Source organism: Salvia hispanica, chromosome 5, assembly GCF_029641045.1.
Source record: "Salvia hispanica isolate PSC_SH4W2 chromosome 5, Shi_PSC_v1, whole genome shotgun sequence".
Taxonomy (NCBI): domain Eukaryota; kingdom Viridiplantae; phylum Streptophyta; class Magnoliopsida; order Lamiales; family Lamiaceae; genus Salvia; species Salvia hispanica.
This window is the reverse complement of record NC_142696.1, coordinates 24,391,029-24,407,615: the sequence shown is the minus strand read 5'-3', so window position 1 is coordinate 24,407,615 and position 16,587 is coordinate 24,391,029. Positions and strand designations below refer to the sequence as shown.

Sequence of the window (16,587 nt, the reverse complement as noted above, 5' to 3'; positions counted from 1 at the left end):
ATTTTTGAGGGTGCAATCATACCTCTTTGTACTTAACTGCATCCGTCACTGTCGTTGCCAACCAATGTAGATCGATAAACCCTCCCAAAACCACGCGACCCGAGGAGCTCTTTGCTCGAGAAACCCTTTGTAGCCACGGTGAGCTCCTCGTATGAGTATTTTGCTATTGTTTGTTTATAAAGACACATGATTTTCGATAACTTTTTTATTGTTCTACGAGTTTTTTTTTAATTCAAATATATGTAAAATTTAACATTTTTTAATTCTTTTTCCAAATTAAAGCTCAAATATTCGGCAGAAGTGTTGATTCAAATATTATTTTCCTAATAATATATCTTTCAGTTCTCCAATATGCAAAATAATGAAGACATATCATCTAGTCCAACGAGCTAAGCTCCACCAACTCGAGCTCAAAATCGGATTTGAGCTCAAGTTGTTTACTATTAAATTAAGGTATGAATGAGTTTTTTTCGAGCCGAGACTTGACTAGTTGCGAATTTAGAACCTAATATCTGAGTCTTTACCATTTAAATTATTCCATCGTCCATACTAACAACAATATTATTTAACATTAAATTCAAAGTGCTAAATACCCCACAAATAACATTTTCATTTCCTAAACATGTAACGCTAAAATATCAAATTGTTTTCTACGCTAATATATTGTAAACAACATTGGATATACCGAAAAATGAAAAATAGAGTGAAATCGAATTGAATAAGATGGGTCTAATTATGAAACGGCAAGCCCAAACTAGAATCCAAAAACCAAAGTTCAGCCGACCGAAATATGATGATGTTTTTAAGTTTTGGAAAAGTATGATAGTATTATTGAATAAAAATTGATTTAGTTCTTAGTGACAAGTCGAATTATTTATCTTTAAACCAAATAGAAATAAATAATATTGTAAAAAGGTTATAGTAATTAAATTACTATTACTCTCGCCATTCTACTCAAAAGTGAACATTTTTTCGGTGCCGAATTGATGCGGAGTGTTTAAGTGTGAGCCGAATTTTTTCTTTTGGTTATTGTTATTAACAAAAATACCATAGCAAAGTGTTGGACTAAATTTATCTCACATTTTATTCTTTTTTAATTTGTCAAATATGTAGAGATTATTAGTATACAAGAATCTTTACTTTATTGGAATTGCTCTTTATTCTTAAGTTTTATGATATGCAATTATTATCTACTAGTGTAATAGTGTTGAAAAAGAGGAAAGATAATAGAAATCAAGAGTAAGAAAGAGCCGTTGGTGAGAGGCTTACATTACCATTGGAGACCAAGTACTAGTATTTTTCATATTAATTTAGTTTTATTAAACCCTAAAAGCCTAAGCCCAAACTCATTAGAATAGATATACTCATATAGGAGTACTATATATCATGTGCATCACAATTCATACTACTAATTTGGTGATATTGCTGCCATCCTCCATCACAGCCACATCTCGTCCTCTCCCAAGCCAGAAGACCATGTCGTCCTTGTTTCCAAAATTTGGCCAAACATTTGAGGCACAAGAAAATATGCCAAAGCCTAATAAGGCACTTGATGAAGATGAAGGTTACAATATATATCTGCCCTCCTCCTTCTCCTTCTCCTTCTCCTTCTAAGAAACAACAAAAATGGCAGCGCCGATGAGTAATACTACATTCATACTACTCAGTCGATGATCAACCTTCTCTCCGAAATGGCCTTCCGGCGAACCTCGTGTCTATGATTCTGGGATTGCTGAAGAGCCAGAGTGATCGGAGGCACAAGGTTCACTGGTAGGCTCATTTCGGAGAGAAGGTTGATCTGCAATGGCCACCCTCAGAGTAGGTCCGGTCTTCTAGGATCTCCCTTTCAACAAAGGCAGCAACCCTCTCCGGGAAGGTCAGGCCACGGATGCGGCTTGTGAAATCTTCCGTGCTAACAGTGCCGAACTTGATGCCTAAGCAGGTCATCAAATGATTCGGAACCAACATTGATTCTCTCGTGTGCTAATCTAGGGCTTATTTTTATTGTATTTTAGGACTATGTAATCTAGGACTTTTATCTTATTTTATCTTATTCGCATCTGTGTGAATAACTATGTTTCTTGAAATTTGTCGACATAAATTAGTTATTTTATTGTTTCTATTTACTCATTGTAGTGTGGCAGGTGGTCCCTTGGCAAACCAAAGGAGGTATGTCCAACATTTTATAATGCCATGGCCCTTTGTGGCATTATATACTACTACTACTTTTGATGCTCACTTTTAGTTTTTTTGACTGCCCAAGTAAGCTGACATTGATATCTTGCTGGTGGATTGTCTTCGATTTTATTGTTGTGGCTGATGGATTAAGAACATTTTTTGTTGGCAGAGGACTGGAAAACTGGCTGGCACTCTCAACTGTCGTTGGAGTGTTTGCCGGCATGTTGTATGGAGGTAGCAAAGCGGCTTCCGAATCTGTGGTAAGTATGCTAACCGCTATAGAGATTCTCGTATGCTCTTTTCCATGTTCCCTGGAGTACATTTTTTCTCGTGAAAAGAATATCGAGCTGGTTGTGTGGTACTGCCATGCTTGATTATGATGATAATTTGAGTCAATCACATTGCATATGATCACAATGATTATTCATATCCAAGTATGGTATACATGGGGAACACTTGATCTTGGTTAATTTGGAATTCAAGCTAGAATTGCTAAACTGATTGATAGTATTGAAAAGTTTTTGCTCTGTATTTGATGTAGTTCTCATTCCTTGATGACTTCTTGATGTTCTTATCATTTTAAATATTTGTGGAAGACTTTGTTGCGGCAGAAACCTTTGCATCTATATACAGAGCAAGGATGTTTATAATGTAGTTGGAGCTGGTTTTGCTACTGCTTCTACGTTTGATTTAATCTGTGAGTATCACAACTTATTAAGGAATCCAGAAATTTTCCTTTCCTCTTTGTAAAGTGAAATTTTTTCTCTCTCTCTTCCGTGATGTTACAGTGCCTGGTTCCTTCCGTTGACGCTTAAGGAATGCAATGGTGGGCTCACTTTTGGGTGCAACGATCTGCTTCCCACTCGGTAAAATATGCATCCATTTAATACTATCGATGAACAGACCTTTAGGCTTTAACGGGATCAAATGACTGTGTAGATGTAATCTAACGTTGAATACAAGCAAACCAAGAATCAGTCTAATGGAAGTGCTTCTTTTCAGGTAGGCTTCATTTGAAGCTTGTGGGAAAGCAAATGGAGGGAAATTGACTACTTGCAACGAGGAAGCAAATACTAGCTTTGTCGAACACTCCTTTCCGGGTGATCGGGTGGAGAAGAGCGAATAACAGAGAAAGTGTAGTAGTGTATAGTATTTGAGGCGCATCCTAGCTTTAGACGTGATGTTGTTAACAGTATATCTACACACATATTTGAAATGGAATGAATTTTCATTATATGTACAATCTCCCTCTCTACTGATGTGTGTGTGATGCCAAATTTTCTGATAAATGATTGCAAAATCCTAAATTTCATGAATGAATGCAAAATCCCAAGCCCATATTAATCATGACTTCTTCAGCTTTACGCCCCATGTTCACTTCGTCTCATCTTTGCTCGATGGCGTAGCCAACTTTATGCATAACACGGGCCACCTTCCGGGATAGCTGAGGCTCGGCATTGCTGGACTAGTGAAGAAAAGGAACAGTTCACTAGCAAGAACAGTTCAGATGCTGAACAAAAAATGCAGAATTTTCACATCATGAATAACTTCCTGCTATTGAAATGTGGAATTTTGAAATAAAAAGATGGATTACTAAACTTTATTAGTCATTAAAGACTAAAGAAGTGTGGTAAGCAAATAATGGAAATCCCACATCGGATAAACCAAAGACCAAATATCATAGAATTCACCTATAAAATACAGGCTTGTTACTACTTGGTTTTTCATCTTTGCGCTTGGGGCAATGACGCAGCTAGTGAGGTTCTAACCGAGGCGCGTCTATTGCTGGTTGAAAACTATTTCCAAACCCCCTCTTCGGCCCGGGCTTGACTTGGGCTGTCGAGAATTTCTGGAAGAGCTCCCCTTTTTTGGGGTAAAGCTCTACAAAACTATGTCTAATATTTTTTCATTTCTTACACTTGGTGAATGATATACTTCCTTTGTCCCATTAGTAACAAAATGTTTTTCTTTTTGGGTTGTTCCATTAAAAATGAAATATTTCTTAAAATAGAAATAACTTTGTATCTACCTTTTCCTCTGTCTTACTTTACTCTCTCTTAACTCACAAAACAACACTACATAAAATCCTGTGCCGAAAAGCATACGTTTCATATTTATTGGGACGGAGGGAGTATAAACTATGATAACCCAATAAGTAAATGCATACAGCATTATCATCTGGTGTTAAATTTGCTGCATTGTTACAAACATATATTCATTCCAACCCTCAATATTAGCTGCGATTTGATGATCCAAACATGGAAGCTCATGCAGTTGCAAAACTTCAAGAATCTCTCTACTCTCGCCTAGAAGAACAGCGGCTTGTCTCACACTCTCTTGCCTGTTTTTGATTGCATCGTTGTGACACTTGAATACTATGACATGAGCTAAGTTGGCGAGACAAGCTGCCAGTATGTCCGAGATCATCACGCATAGCTTCTCAAAGAGATCTTTATCCGGTTCGATGTATGCTGTCTTTGTTGGCCAGCAAGATGGTTTGAGTGATTCTGTACATCGAGTTAGCAGCTATGACTTTGCTCGGCCAATTCAGAGGATTCTGCATCAGAATATCTTCAACCGAGTAGTGAAATCGGAAAGCGTCTGTAGCGTTTCTTTGTACGTAGCATCTCCCACACTGCATCTGCTGCATTCCTCACGCGTTCCATTTCCCCGGCTCTATCAAGAGTTACATCAACAAGCTTGACAAGGGACAAGCCTTCACCAACAGCACTCACTAGCTTATTAGCCTCATGAGCTGGGATGTTAGGAAGCGCGACTGCAATGCTTGTCAAGGTCACCAGTGGAGGAGACCAGCAGTTCTTGGGTTCTTGAGAATACAAGCTTGGAACTTCATTACTGTCAAATTCTTTCACCCCACTGAAGCTCACAGATTTGCTAAGCAGCCACATTAGATTCTTGGATTGCTTAATCTCACCTCTTTCAATCAACTTATCCAACTCATCGCAAATGTTTCTCATGATCCTCTTAGGCAGCTGTCCTCTCCTTCTAGTAACAGAACATACGGCCTCCAATCGAGCTCTATTCCATCTCTTGATTCGTCATCATTCCGGTGGAAGCACATGAAGATTGCTTTTCCAAATAGGGCAGAAATGAAGATAACCATTTTGCTAGTTAGAACAAAGAAAACAAGAACACCACTGCAAATACTCAACAAAAATCTCTTTGCTTCATGAAGTAGCTTCCTAAACATATAGGATCGAATCTGCCAAGGAAGCGGGCTCTCTCTCCACTCTACGTACCACTCTCGAAGTCCAAAACTTTTCGATCTTGAATTCTTCTACGAAACTCCTCTGTCCAATCTCCGAGATCTTGAACCAAACAGCAACATACCATCTCATCAAAGGAGCAATAGTACCCAACGCCACGCCAACAGACTGTATACACAAAATCCAATCGATCGACCACTTGTAGTCGGATCCTAGAATTCTATATAAAGGATACAACAACCTCACCCGTGCATATGACTCAGCCAACATAAGAGCCATCACAAACTGAGGACTGCCAGTTTCTACCATCACCCAATATCTCCTCAGCGTTACTCTCGATCTGAGCTCCTCAAAACTGAATCTTCCACATTCTTCCTCTCATTTTTGTCCATCTCCCTGTACTTGGACTCTACGTACCCTTTGGTGGTCGGGACTACCACCGAAGAAAAACACAACACATAACCAAAACAAGCATTAAACAAATAGCTGCTATTTCTTCACCCAACACAACACCATTTTCAGTTAAAGCTACCGACTGAACATTACGGATGCATACATTTACTGCAATAGTGATAACTAGTATGCCTAAAGCGGTTAGATTCAACAGAATCTCTTTGCTCTCCATGGAAGCTACAGATGTCATGAAATTGGCAACAGCAGCTGACATAAACACAAGGCTGCCTACGCTTGCAATCTGGTCGTTGGTTCCCGGCATGCTACCTGTGAGATCCACAGTGAGCTTCATTGTGACGGTTAAGAGTGTCAAAGAAGTAGCGTTGAGAGAGAAGTACTTACACGGGAGCCATAGCTTCTTGCTCCGGAAGCCTCTGATAACATCAGCTGCCATAGCAAGGGTGCAGATGGCAGAAGCTGCTGCAATGTACATTCCTATCCATGGCATTGGTGCATCGAGACGGAGTTGTATTTGTTTGTCACGGTTGTATCTGTTGCTGCAGTCGAATAGTTCTTCATAACACGTTTCGAGCTTGTCCTGACAGCTAATGTTTCTCCATCCTTGGCCGGAATCCATTGAGATCAAGATTGATGATGAAGTATTAGGGGAATGAGATATAACTTAGTAATGGAAAGAAAATAAAAAATCAAAAGTGGAGTTGCAAAATTCTTTGCCTCCTGCTGACTTCAAGTATATGTAGAGGAAGAGGAACTTCCACAATTGTTTTATCGGGAAAGTTGTTCGCGCTATAACAACCGTTACTTCCCGTATGATGCGGTCACAACGAGTGACACATTATCAAACAATTCCTCGTTTGAATATGCCCCCGCCGCCGCCAAAAGAGTAAATATTTTTTCCGACTATGATTTTAAATTATGTAAATATTTTTTAATGTGATTTTTAAATTTTAGAATTTTACTTATGATAGTTTTTAATTTTTAGGAATTTTTAATGTTATTTTCGTCATGAAATGTTTTTATGTTGATTGTATTTTTAAATTAATGAATTGAAATAGTAGGACCTATTAAAGGGATTTTAATTAAGGGATAAAATAAAAAGATAAAAATAGTGTGAGATCATGAATAATTAAGAGATGCATTTAACAAAGGACAACCATTGAAGATGATGATCTAATAATGTGAGCCTGACTCTCTCTAAGCATAAAACTTGTGTCTAATCAAAAAGTATATTTTTCAAGGTTTGAGGGAGTAATGTTTTGTTAAAAGAACATGAAACATTAGGAGTATTTTATTTTATTTTATTTTATTTTATTTTATTTTTATAATGAGAAATAAATAAAATTACAATAAAAGTAGCCTTAAGCATGGACATGAAATAAACAATTTAGTATTGCACCAAAACTACGTTATATACACTAATTAGAAAGTCACAGTATTTTTCATATTGACCGATTTGTCCACATATATAATCTAATGTTTCACGCTATATTCAATTTAAAGGAAAATCCAACTCACTGAAAATTCGACACAATGCGTATGTTCATAATATTAACGACTAAGTTTTATATTGGTGGTTAATGCCAAATTTGGGCCCAATTTTGTAATTTTAGGGACCAAATATGTTTAAATATAGGTAATTATCGAGAATTTTAAGATACTGCCTTCATCCCTTAAAAATATAAATTTTTAAAAATTTCTATTTAACTCACCAACTTTTTATTATAAAACTAAGATCCGCGTCTCACTAACTTTTTCAACTCATTTTCTATTGAATTTTTTAAAATCAAAATGTCCCAAATTAGGTGGATGGATGGAGTATTATTTTGATTGAAAGAGGGAGTGTAAGAAATTTATGCATAAACTTCACATCTTCATCCGCCAATAATCCCTCCGCCCACCGTCGTTCACCCCATTCGTTCAGCATCCACCGCCGTCCACCTATATCGTCGGTCGCTTGTAAATCACCGGTAAACAATAGTGAATAGACATTGAATTTTACTCTCAATTTTTTTCTGTTTTAGATATTTCGTGTAAAACAGAGCTGCATCGAGAAATCTAAGTTCAGAAATCTATAACACCTTTTGAGTTTTCAAGTTGATTTTATGTAGAATTGGATCAATATCCTGTAAATAGGTGGAGTGTTGTTCAAGTTTTGTGTCAGTATATGTTGAATACAATGCAGTGGCTGTGTATGAAGAGAGACGATGATCGCGTTACTGAAAAAGGTTTAATAATTCTATATATTGTTTTGATTTCGATTTTTGTTCCTTTTATTTTGAAATAGAAATACTGAATTTTGAATTTGTTAATGTTTCCCCAGATTGCTCTTGCTCCTGGTCTGTGATTGAGAAACATGTTGTTTTAACTGAAGTTGGTGATCCACATATTGGTAAAACTAGATGTTTGCAAGTACTTTTTTCTTCAATGTCAAAATTAACATAATTGCAACAAATTTTAGTTAAAATTGTATAATCATTTTGGTTTTCTGTATGCTTTAGATCATCAAAAAGCTTCTGTATCTTCTCAATCAGGGTGAAATATTCACAAAGGTCTCTCTCTATCTCAACTATGGTATTCGAGTTAGTACCATTTTGTTATTGAGAAATAGAGATTCATGAAGCTTGGGAACTATTTATGACCGTATTACATATCTATATGCACATGATATTCCAACCTGAGTAGAGGGTTTCAATTTTCATATGTTTGTGAGAAGTTGGTATGTGTTAGGATTTGGATAGGATTTGACCTTTTGTGTAATATGTTTTGTAGAGTGAAGCTGCAGCTATACTTTCATCTGCAGTTAATCTTTATCGTTTCCGAGATGTTCATTTGAGAAGATTGTTTCATCTAATTGGAAGGGATCTTTGCCCTATTGCAGATAAGGTTTACATTTCCTTTCCTTTTGTTTTACATTTACATGTTTCTCTTGTACCTAGTTAGGGGCTAATTTTTTAAAAATTTTGTGCTAACAAGGTTTCTGTGGTTACTGGTTACTGGTGCCTTACTTAAAGACGTCAACACCGGTAATGTTGCATATCGGGCGAATGCTATTCGTTTGCTTTATCATATTACGAATGACACATCCTTGAACAAAGTTGTGAAACTCCTCCATGAGGCTCTTTGTCACGACAATCCTACTCTTCAGATTGCTGCCCTTGTGTGTTCAATCAATATGCTAAAGGTATTATCATTAAATCATATTTGAGGAATTACAAAGGTATTACCTAGCTAATAGTTGAAGTATTTATAGTTGTATAATTGTATATTCTTATAGAGAGATCCAAGGATGGTCATCACAATCGATCAAGTATACCCTGAAGACACTGTTTTCACTAAAGGAAAAGACGTTCTGTTCCATGCCATATATCTAGAATTTGTGGTAAGAAAAGATTCTTTCCGTGGGGTGTTAGATGATGACACTATTCGTGATTTGTTGTTCATTTTCATGTCTATATACACAAAAATACATATGTATAGTTGGTACATCATGCACATCATACATGTGGTATGCCGGTTGGACTTACATGTTACAAGAGCATGCAGATGAGAGAATTACGTCATACGCCAGAAGTACGTCGTCAACAATTCTGGCTAGTATGGGGAAAATTCGCTAGGCTTTCCTCTTGGTGTTCTTCGCCATTGGGGACTTACATCCTGATTCGCAGTATTCGAAAGGTATTGCATCATTGGTAGTCTAAAAATAATGTTGATGGTTGGGATAGTTGTCTTAAGTGCTGATATATATAGATTGAGATATGCAGGTTGCACGATTTTGGCATGTCTGTTGTGGTGAAGATATCTATGAATGGATAGAGTCTTGTATCAAAGCTAAAGATAAAATGGTGGCAATAGAAGGATTCTGGACACTGGAAGGGGTGGTAGGCATATCTAGGTGTACAATTGTTGAAGACCACATGGATGTTATGCGCCCAAATCTTCGTTCTCACCAGCGTGTGGTGAGGTTTAGTGCTCACAGGGCATTGCAGAAGGTTATTGCTATATTCTTAAGGCATAGTACTGTACTTTGAGCTACTAAATCTTAGTTTAGTACTAATGAATTATTCAATATTTGATGTAGCAGTTGGGGATTGTTCACAATCTTGATTTGGATGTGATTTTCTATAATCTATGTCTGGAGAAATTCAACCATCGTGTAAGTCAGTCATCTCAAATCTCAAATCTGCATATTTATTTATAACCATAAGCCTAAGCCTTAGTTAATGTATGTTTATTTTTGTAACATACAGTACCTTGATGAGCCTGAAGCTGAACAGGTACCTCAAGTCATTAAAACTGAATTATTTGCAGTCAAGGAAGCTTCAACTCATCACTGCAACCTTAGGCTTCGGCTTGTGATTGGGAATCATCAGAGTATTGTACATGCTACATAGGCTGCAATACATAAAATTTAAAAATATTGAGAAAAAATACGTATTGTTTTTTTCCATAATTGAAAGAATTAGGATATTATAATTACATGAGGAGCCTATAAACAATGAATGAAATTTACACAATAAATAAATATTACTATGAGCATGTATTAAAAATATAATAGTTGATTATATTTTATTGATTTCATTTTTAACAAATTTATATAAAATTTAAATTATAAGCTATACTTTTGTAACCATTTTATATAAACTAGTTTCATAATCAAGTCGAGTTTTCGAAAGAAAGCTTTACAATTGTATTGTTCACCGTGAATTTTGATAGAATTATAAATATTTGGACCAAAAGTTAAAGACACTTTTATCTGAATAACCAATTTTTTTTTTCCATGTACAATCGAAGTTGTCAAGCATGCCAAAGTTGTGGCATACGATGACCACCTTCGCTAGTAGCCATGCGAGCGACCCCAAGAACATTGTTGCACCAAAAAATTATCAGTTGATTACTGTAGAAAATTTATCTTGAATTGGAGAAGAAAGCATCAGTTATCATTAGCCAATGAAAAATATTAGGATAATTGTTTGTGAATTATAAATTTTAAGTATTTAATTAATCTAAATATGGTAATTAAAATGACATTATTTTGGTTTTACTTAATTAAAAAGCAATTGAAGCACTAAAGTTTCACCTCCTCTGACCTCACCTATCTCAATCTCTCATATCAGTCCATCTTTAAATTCAAACTATTATGTCGGTTTTTTTTTTTTTTTTAATAATTTTAAATTTTATATTTTGGTATTTTCATACCAAAATTTGACTGAACCACTTTCGAGTTTCCTCCCATACTTTTTTATTGGTAAAACAAGACAAACAAAAATGGTTTATGTATCTACAAATAAAAAAAACTATAAAAATTTTTAAAATGCTGAAGTTTATGTTAAATAAAAATAAAACAAATTTATCTATAATATATCAATTTCAAGCCATATATAGTTGGAAGTTTGTGGTCAACCGTAGATAAAGTACAACAAAATTTAATTATGCTTTTGTTAAAGAATAACTTTTTATCTCACTCTGTCTCATACTGTAGTTGGCCTATAGTTCTTGTATTTATTGATTATTAGCCTTTGTTAAACGACAACTTCTTTCTCTTTCTCTTGACTGAAACTTGGGCGGCAATGACTTTTGCATCTCCAGTTTCATTTTTTTTATTTAATTTCCTCTAAAAATACATCTAATTCTTCATCATCAATCTTGATCTCATGGATAGGAATGCCTGCATTGACCAGCTCCAGACGTGTAATGAAAAACTCTACGACTGCAGCAACGATTACGAAGTTGAGATACAGCACAACCTCGATGCACCAATGCCGTGGATAGGAATGTACATTGCAGCAGCTTCTGCCATCTGCTCGCTTGCTATGGCAGCTGATGTTATCAGAGGCTTCCGAAGCAAGAAGCTATGGCTCCCGTGTAAGTACTTCTCTCTCAACGCTACTTCATTGACACTTTTAGCTGTCACAATGAAGCTCACCGTGGATCTCACAAGTAGCATGATGGGAACCAACGACAAGATTGCAAGTGTAGGCAGCCTCGTGCTTATGTCAACCGCTGTGGGAAATTTCATGACATCTGTAGCTTCCATGGAGGGAAAAGAGATTCTGTTGAATCTAACTGCTTTAGGCATCTTAGTCATCACTATTGCAGTCAATGTATGCATCCATAATGTCCAGACATCAGAATTTCTTGATGGCATTGTTGTGTTGGCTGAAGAAGTAGCATCTGTTGGTTTCACACTTGTTTTGGTTCTGCTGTTGTGTTTTTCTTCGATGGTGGTTCCGACCACAAAAGGGTACGTAGAGTCCAAGTACCGGGAGATGCACAGGGAGATCGCGTCAAATGGGAGGAGGGATGTGGGTAGATTTAGTGCTGAGGAGCTTAGAGTAGCTCTGAGGAGATATTGGGTGATGGCAGAAACCGGCAGCCCTCAGTTTGTGATGGCGCGTTCTGTCATCTCTGGTGCTTCTGGTCTGATATGCCTTCTGATGTGTCTGATGTTGGTTGAGTCATATGTTCGGATATGGTTGTTGTACGGTGCATATGTAGGATCCAACTACAAGTGGTCGATGAATTGGATTTTGTATGTACAGTCTGTTGGCGTGGCGTTGGGTACTATTGCTCCTTTGATGAGGTGGTATGTTGCTGTTTGGTTCAAGATCTCGGAGATTGGACAGAGGAGTTTCGTAGAGGAATTCAAGGTCGAAAAGTATTGGACTTCGAGGGTGGTAGAGTGGAGGGAGAGGTCGCTTCCTTTGCAGATTCGATCGCATAAGTTTAGGAAGCTGCTTCATGATGCAAAGAGATTTTTGTTGAGTATTTGCAGCAGAGTTCTTGTTTTCTTTGTTCTAATTAGCAAAATGGTTATCTTCATTTCTGCTATATTTGGAAAAGCAATGTTATTATGCTTTCATCGTGACGAATCAAGAGATGGAATAGAGCTCGAATTGAGGCCGTACGTTCTGCTACTTGAAGGAGAGGCGCAGCTGCCTAAGAGGATTATGAGAAACATTTGCAATGAGATGGATAAGTTGATTGAAAGAGGTGAGATGAAGCAATGCAGCAAGAATCTAATGTGGCTGCTTAACAAGTCTGTGAGCTTCAATGGGGTGGAAGAATTTGACGGTAATGAAGTTCCAAGCTTGTATTCGCAAGAACCCGCGAACTGCTGGTCTCTGCCTCTTGTGACCTTGACAAGCATTGCAGTTGCGCTTCCTAACATCACGGCTCGTGAGGCTAATCAGCTAGTGTGTGGTGTTGGTGAAGGTTTGTCCCTTGTCAAGCTTGTCGATGGAACTCTTGATAGATCCGGGGAAATGGAACGCGTGAGGAATGCAGCAGACGCAGTGTGGGTAGGAGTCGAACTCTACAGAAAATGGCAGAATAAGGATCTGCAGAATACAAACAAAACTTACAAAGAGACACTGCAAAAGCTATCTAATCTTGGAGAAAAGACTGTTAAAGATTTCACAACTCGGATTGAAGATGTTATGATGCAGAATCCTCTGAATTGGCCTAGCAAAGTCATAGCTGCTAACTCGATGTACAGAATCACTCAAACTATCTTGTTGGCCAACAAAGAATGCATACATCGAACGGATAAAGATCTCTTTGAGAGGCTATGTGTGATGATCTCGGACATATTGTCGGCTTGTCTGACCAACTTAGCTCATGTCATAATCATCAAGTGTCACAACAATGCAATCAAAGATAGGCAAGAGAGCGTGAGACGAGCCGCTCTTCTTCTAGGCGAGAGTCGAGAGATTCTTGAACTTCTGCAACAGCGTCGTCTTCCGAGTTTGGATCATGAGAAAGCAGCTAATATCGAGGAATGGAGGGCATCTATGGTGCACGTTTAGATAATGTTGTTTGCTTTACTTATTGAATGACTATTATAGTAACCCTCAAACATTTCTATATTTAGATTTTAGGTGTATCTTGCCATGTTCTGAATAATAGAATTGTTACTAGTTGTGTTACTTGTGTATGTAGCCTCATATGAATGGAATGGAAATAGTCTACTTATTGATATTGATGTGTCTTCTGCGGCTATGATTAGTATGCCATTTTTTTTCTTTCTGATAATTAAATTGATGAACCAATAATCATAGTGTCTGATGCTGCTGCAGTTGATTGTTTTAATCATCATACTTTTAAATCAATCTCATATAATAAAACATGATCTACAACACGACTATTTGCAAGAAAAAGAACAATAGTCTAATTTACATTTCTTGTTTATGTTTTCCTGATTCACAAATGGATTAATTACCAAACATGGTAAAATCATTAAAGATATACTCCCTCCGTCCCCCATTAGGAGTCACACTTCCATTTCTACACTCGTTTTAAAAAAATGATAATAAATAGTTAAAGTGGAGAAATGGTAAAGTAAGAGAGAGAATAATGTGAAATGGTAAAGTAAGAGAGAGAATAATGTAGAGAAAACTTTTTATTGAATTATTCTCTCTCTTACTTTACCATTTCTCCACTTTACCTATTTATTATCATTTTTATAAAACGAGTACAGAAATGGAAGTGTTATGGGGGACGGAGGGAGTATGTGGTAAGCAAATAATGAAAATCCCACATCGATAAACTTTAGGGCCAAAAAATCTACCTATAATATGTAGGCTTGTTATAATTGAAACCTTATCTTTGTGCTTGGGGCAATGACGTAGCTAGTGAGGTTCTAACCGAGGCACGTATTTTGCTGGTTGAAAACTATTTCCAAACTCCCTCCTTGGCCTGAGCTTGACTTTGGCCGTCGAGAATTTCTGGAAGAGCTTCCTTTATTGGTGAAGCTCTATAATTTAGTCTAAAATAATTTGGGCCTTGTCTTCTCGGTGGGCTTGTCAAAGGATTGTTCAATTCTAGTGTTTCGAAGCGGCCCATTACTGATCTATATTTCCTGTTTCTTAATCGAGTTTTAGTAATAGTTAATGATTGTGTTTAAAATAATAGTAAAAAATACTACTCCAGGTGTCTCTGATAAATAAGATAGATTTTTTTAAATTAGATAGATTTTTTTTTAAATTAGAAAATTCATAATTTTAAGAGAGAAAATAAAAAAATTATTCATACTATTTTGTAGGAACGAAGAACGTATAATTAGAAATAAATTTTAATTTATTTTGTTATAAATATTTTTAGGTTCAAAATGATGTCACATTACTGCATTTTTTTTCGTAATTTTGGGAAGGGCTCCCCTGTTGTGGCAAAGCTCTACAAAACAACTTTTAATAGGAGTATTTTTTTTCTTTTCGTATGCTTATTAAATGAGAATCTCTAATAGGTACCTCAATATTGAAACATACTATTATTCTTAAGAATTAGTCTTCAATGCTAGTAAAAGCAACATACTCTACCCGTATTATTTAAATCATAGTAATTTTTATTAATGTATAGATAGCTTATGAGTTCACGTAATTTTGTGAGGCAGATATGGTTATTGGTTAAACCATAATTTTAATTAAATTAAAGCTAGTATATACGGTGATATTTTTATAAAAAACGGGACACTTATTACAACCATTTGAATTTGAAATATATAAATATGGTAATGTGATTAAATAAAACTCTAAATACTGTACAAACTCAAAAATATGATCTGGATCATTGAAAAATGTTAACAGGTCGCGAAAAAACATCAACAGGAAAATGTCAACAGAATTTCAACGGTAGTCAATGATTGATACTGTGTTGATATTGTGTTGATACTGTGTTGACATTAAAATCTTGAAATTTTACACTGTGTTGATATTGTATTGAAACTATGTTGAAATTGAGTTGAGCAGTTTTGAGTTTATACAATATATAAATTTCCATTTTATCCCTACCCATATACATATGTTACTACGTAATTAGTCAACAAATTTCTCGAAACCAGATTTAATTCAATCCAGTTGAAATTGTAATTTTTTTGTACCTACATGTAAAAGTGATATGTTGCACACTTAATTGATGGGGTTTGGTGCCCCTTGCACAGCGGAAGACTTGTACAAAACAAATAAATCAGATACGGATCTATTTGACCGATTATGCGATTAATCAATTCACATGTTAAACAGATAATTGCATGCTAGAACACAAATAATTCATGCTCATAGAAAATAAATCCTAAACATGTTTTCTAAGGTTTAGAGTTACCGATTTGATTCTCCAAAGAATCGTCGATTGCTCGCGCCTTCTCCACGTGATGATCTTCAATACTAGACCACGGATCTTCTCTCTGGTTCCCGAACTGTATCTCGATATCAGAGTGGGCTGATCTTATCAAAATACTAGGACTCGAATAAAGAAGACAGAAGAAATCCTTTTGGGAAAAGGAGTAGAAATCGAAATCTCCTTCAGCTGGTGGGGGCCGAAAATTTTGAAAATTTCAAGTGTGAAAATTGTGATCATTCTGTCTCCTTTATTCTCCTATTTATATTAAGTTCCTTTTGGGCCCAGACATGGATCTATGGAAGGTTTTGGATATGAGCTCCTCCAATTAGCTTTTTACTAATTAAATTGAACCTACAATTTAATACAAGCTTATATTGGAATATTACGAGCAGCCACTACAGAAGTAATATTGAACTCTCCTCATCCAAATCCGAAATTACAAGTAATCCGGGTTTCCACTTTTATTATTTATTTCCAGCGCTTAAGATATAAATGTCCATTAATTAATTAATGTCTGCTATGGACTTAATTAATTAATATCTTATTAATTTCAAGAGTAGACTTAGCAAGAAACACTTATTTATTATTCATAGAGTAATAAAACCCAACTGGCCAGTTTTCCGAATAATAAAACCTTGTTCGAGCTCCTCTTGAG

At 36.1% G+C, this 16,587-nt stretch overlaps 2 protein-coding genes, 1 long non-coding RNA gene, 2 other non-coding genes and 1 pseudogene across 5 annotated transcripts; 5 read left to right on the top strand and 1 right to left on the bottom strand.

The window, feature by feature from the left end:
• Positions 1–1,788: 1,788 nt before the first annotated feature.
• On the top strand, positions 1,789–3,386 carry LOC148926492 (uncharacterized). Its single transcript, XR_016130286.1, has 4 exons — positions 1,789–2,438; positions 2,775–2,875; positions 2,967–3,044; positions 3,181–3,386. It is a non-coding gene; the product is annotated as an uncharacterized LOC148926492 (long non-coding RNA).
• A 518-nt stretch (positions 3,387–3,904) lies between these two features.
• LOC125191468 (U4 spliceosomal RNA) lies at positions 3,905–4,059 on the top strand. The gene has a single exon (XR_007171150.2). It is a non-coding gene; the product is annotated as a U4 spliceosomal RNA (small nuclear RNA).
• A 238-nt stretch (positions 4,060–4,297) lies between these two features.
• LOC148926491 (uncharacterized) lies at positions 4,298–6,452 on the bottom strand (annotated as a pseudogene).
• Positions 6,453–7,617: 1,165 nt separating this feature from the next.
• LOC125191410 (coatomer subunit gamma-like) lies at positions 7,618–10,347 on the top strand. Its single transcript, XM_089057844.1, has 11 exons — positions 7,618–7,786; positions 7,928–8,044; positions 8,140–8,228; positions 8,318–8,368; positions 8,589–8,704; positions 8,802–9,000; positions 9,094–9,198; positions 9,363–9,494; positions 9,581–9,808; positions 9,901–9,972; positions 10,067–10,347. The coding sequence occupies exons 2-11, from the start codon at positions 7,984–7,986 to the stop codon at positions 10,208–10,210; spliced, it is 1,197 nt and encodes a 398-aa protein (XP_088913970.1). The 5' UTR covers positions 7,618–7,786; positions 7,928–7,983; the 3' UTR covers positions 10,211–10,347.
• A 1,123-nt stretch (positions 10,348–11,470) lies between these two features.
• On the top strand, positions 11,471–13,693 carry LOC125189649 (uncharacterized). Its single transcript, XM_048086904.2, has one exon. It carries the CDS (start codon positions 11,471–11,473, stop codon positions 13,622–13,624), a length of 2,154 nt encoding a protein of 717 aa, XP_047942861.2. The 3' UTR covers positions 13,625–13,693.
• Positions 13,694–14,419: 726 nt separating this feature from the next.
• Positions 14,420–14,571, top strand: LOC125191473 (U4 spliceosomal RNA). Its single transcript, XR_007171153.1, has one exon. It is a non-coding gene; the product is annotated as a U4 spliceosomal RNA (small nuclear RNA).
• The last annotated feature ends 2,016 nt before the right edge of the window (positions 14,572–16,587 follow it).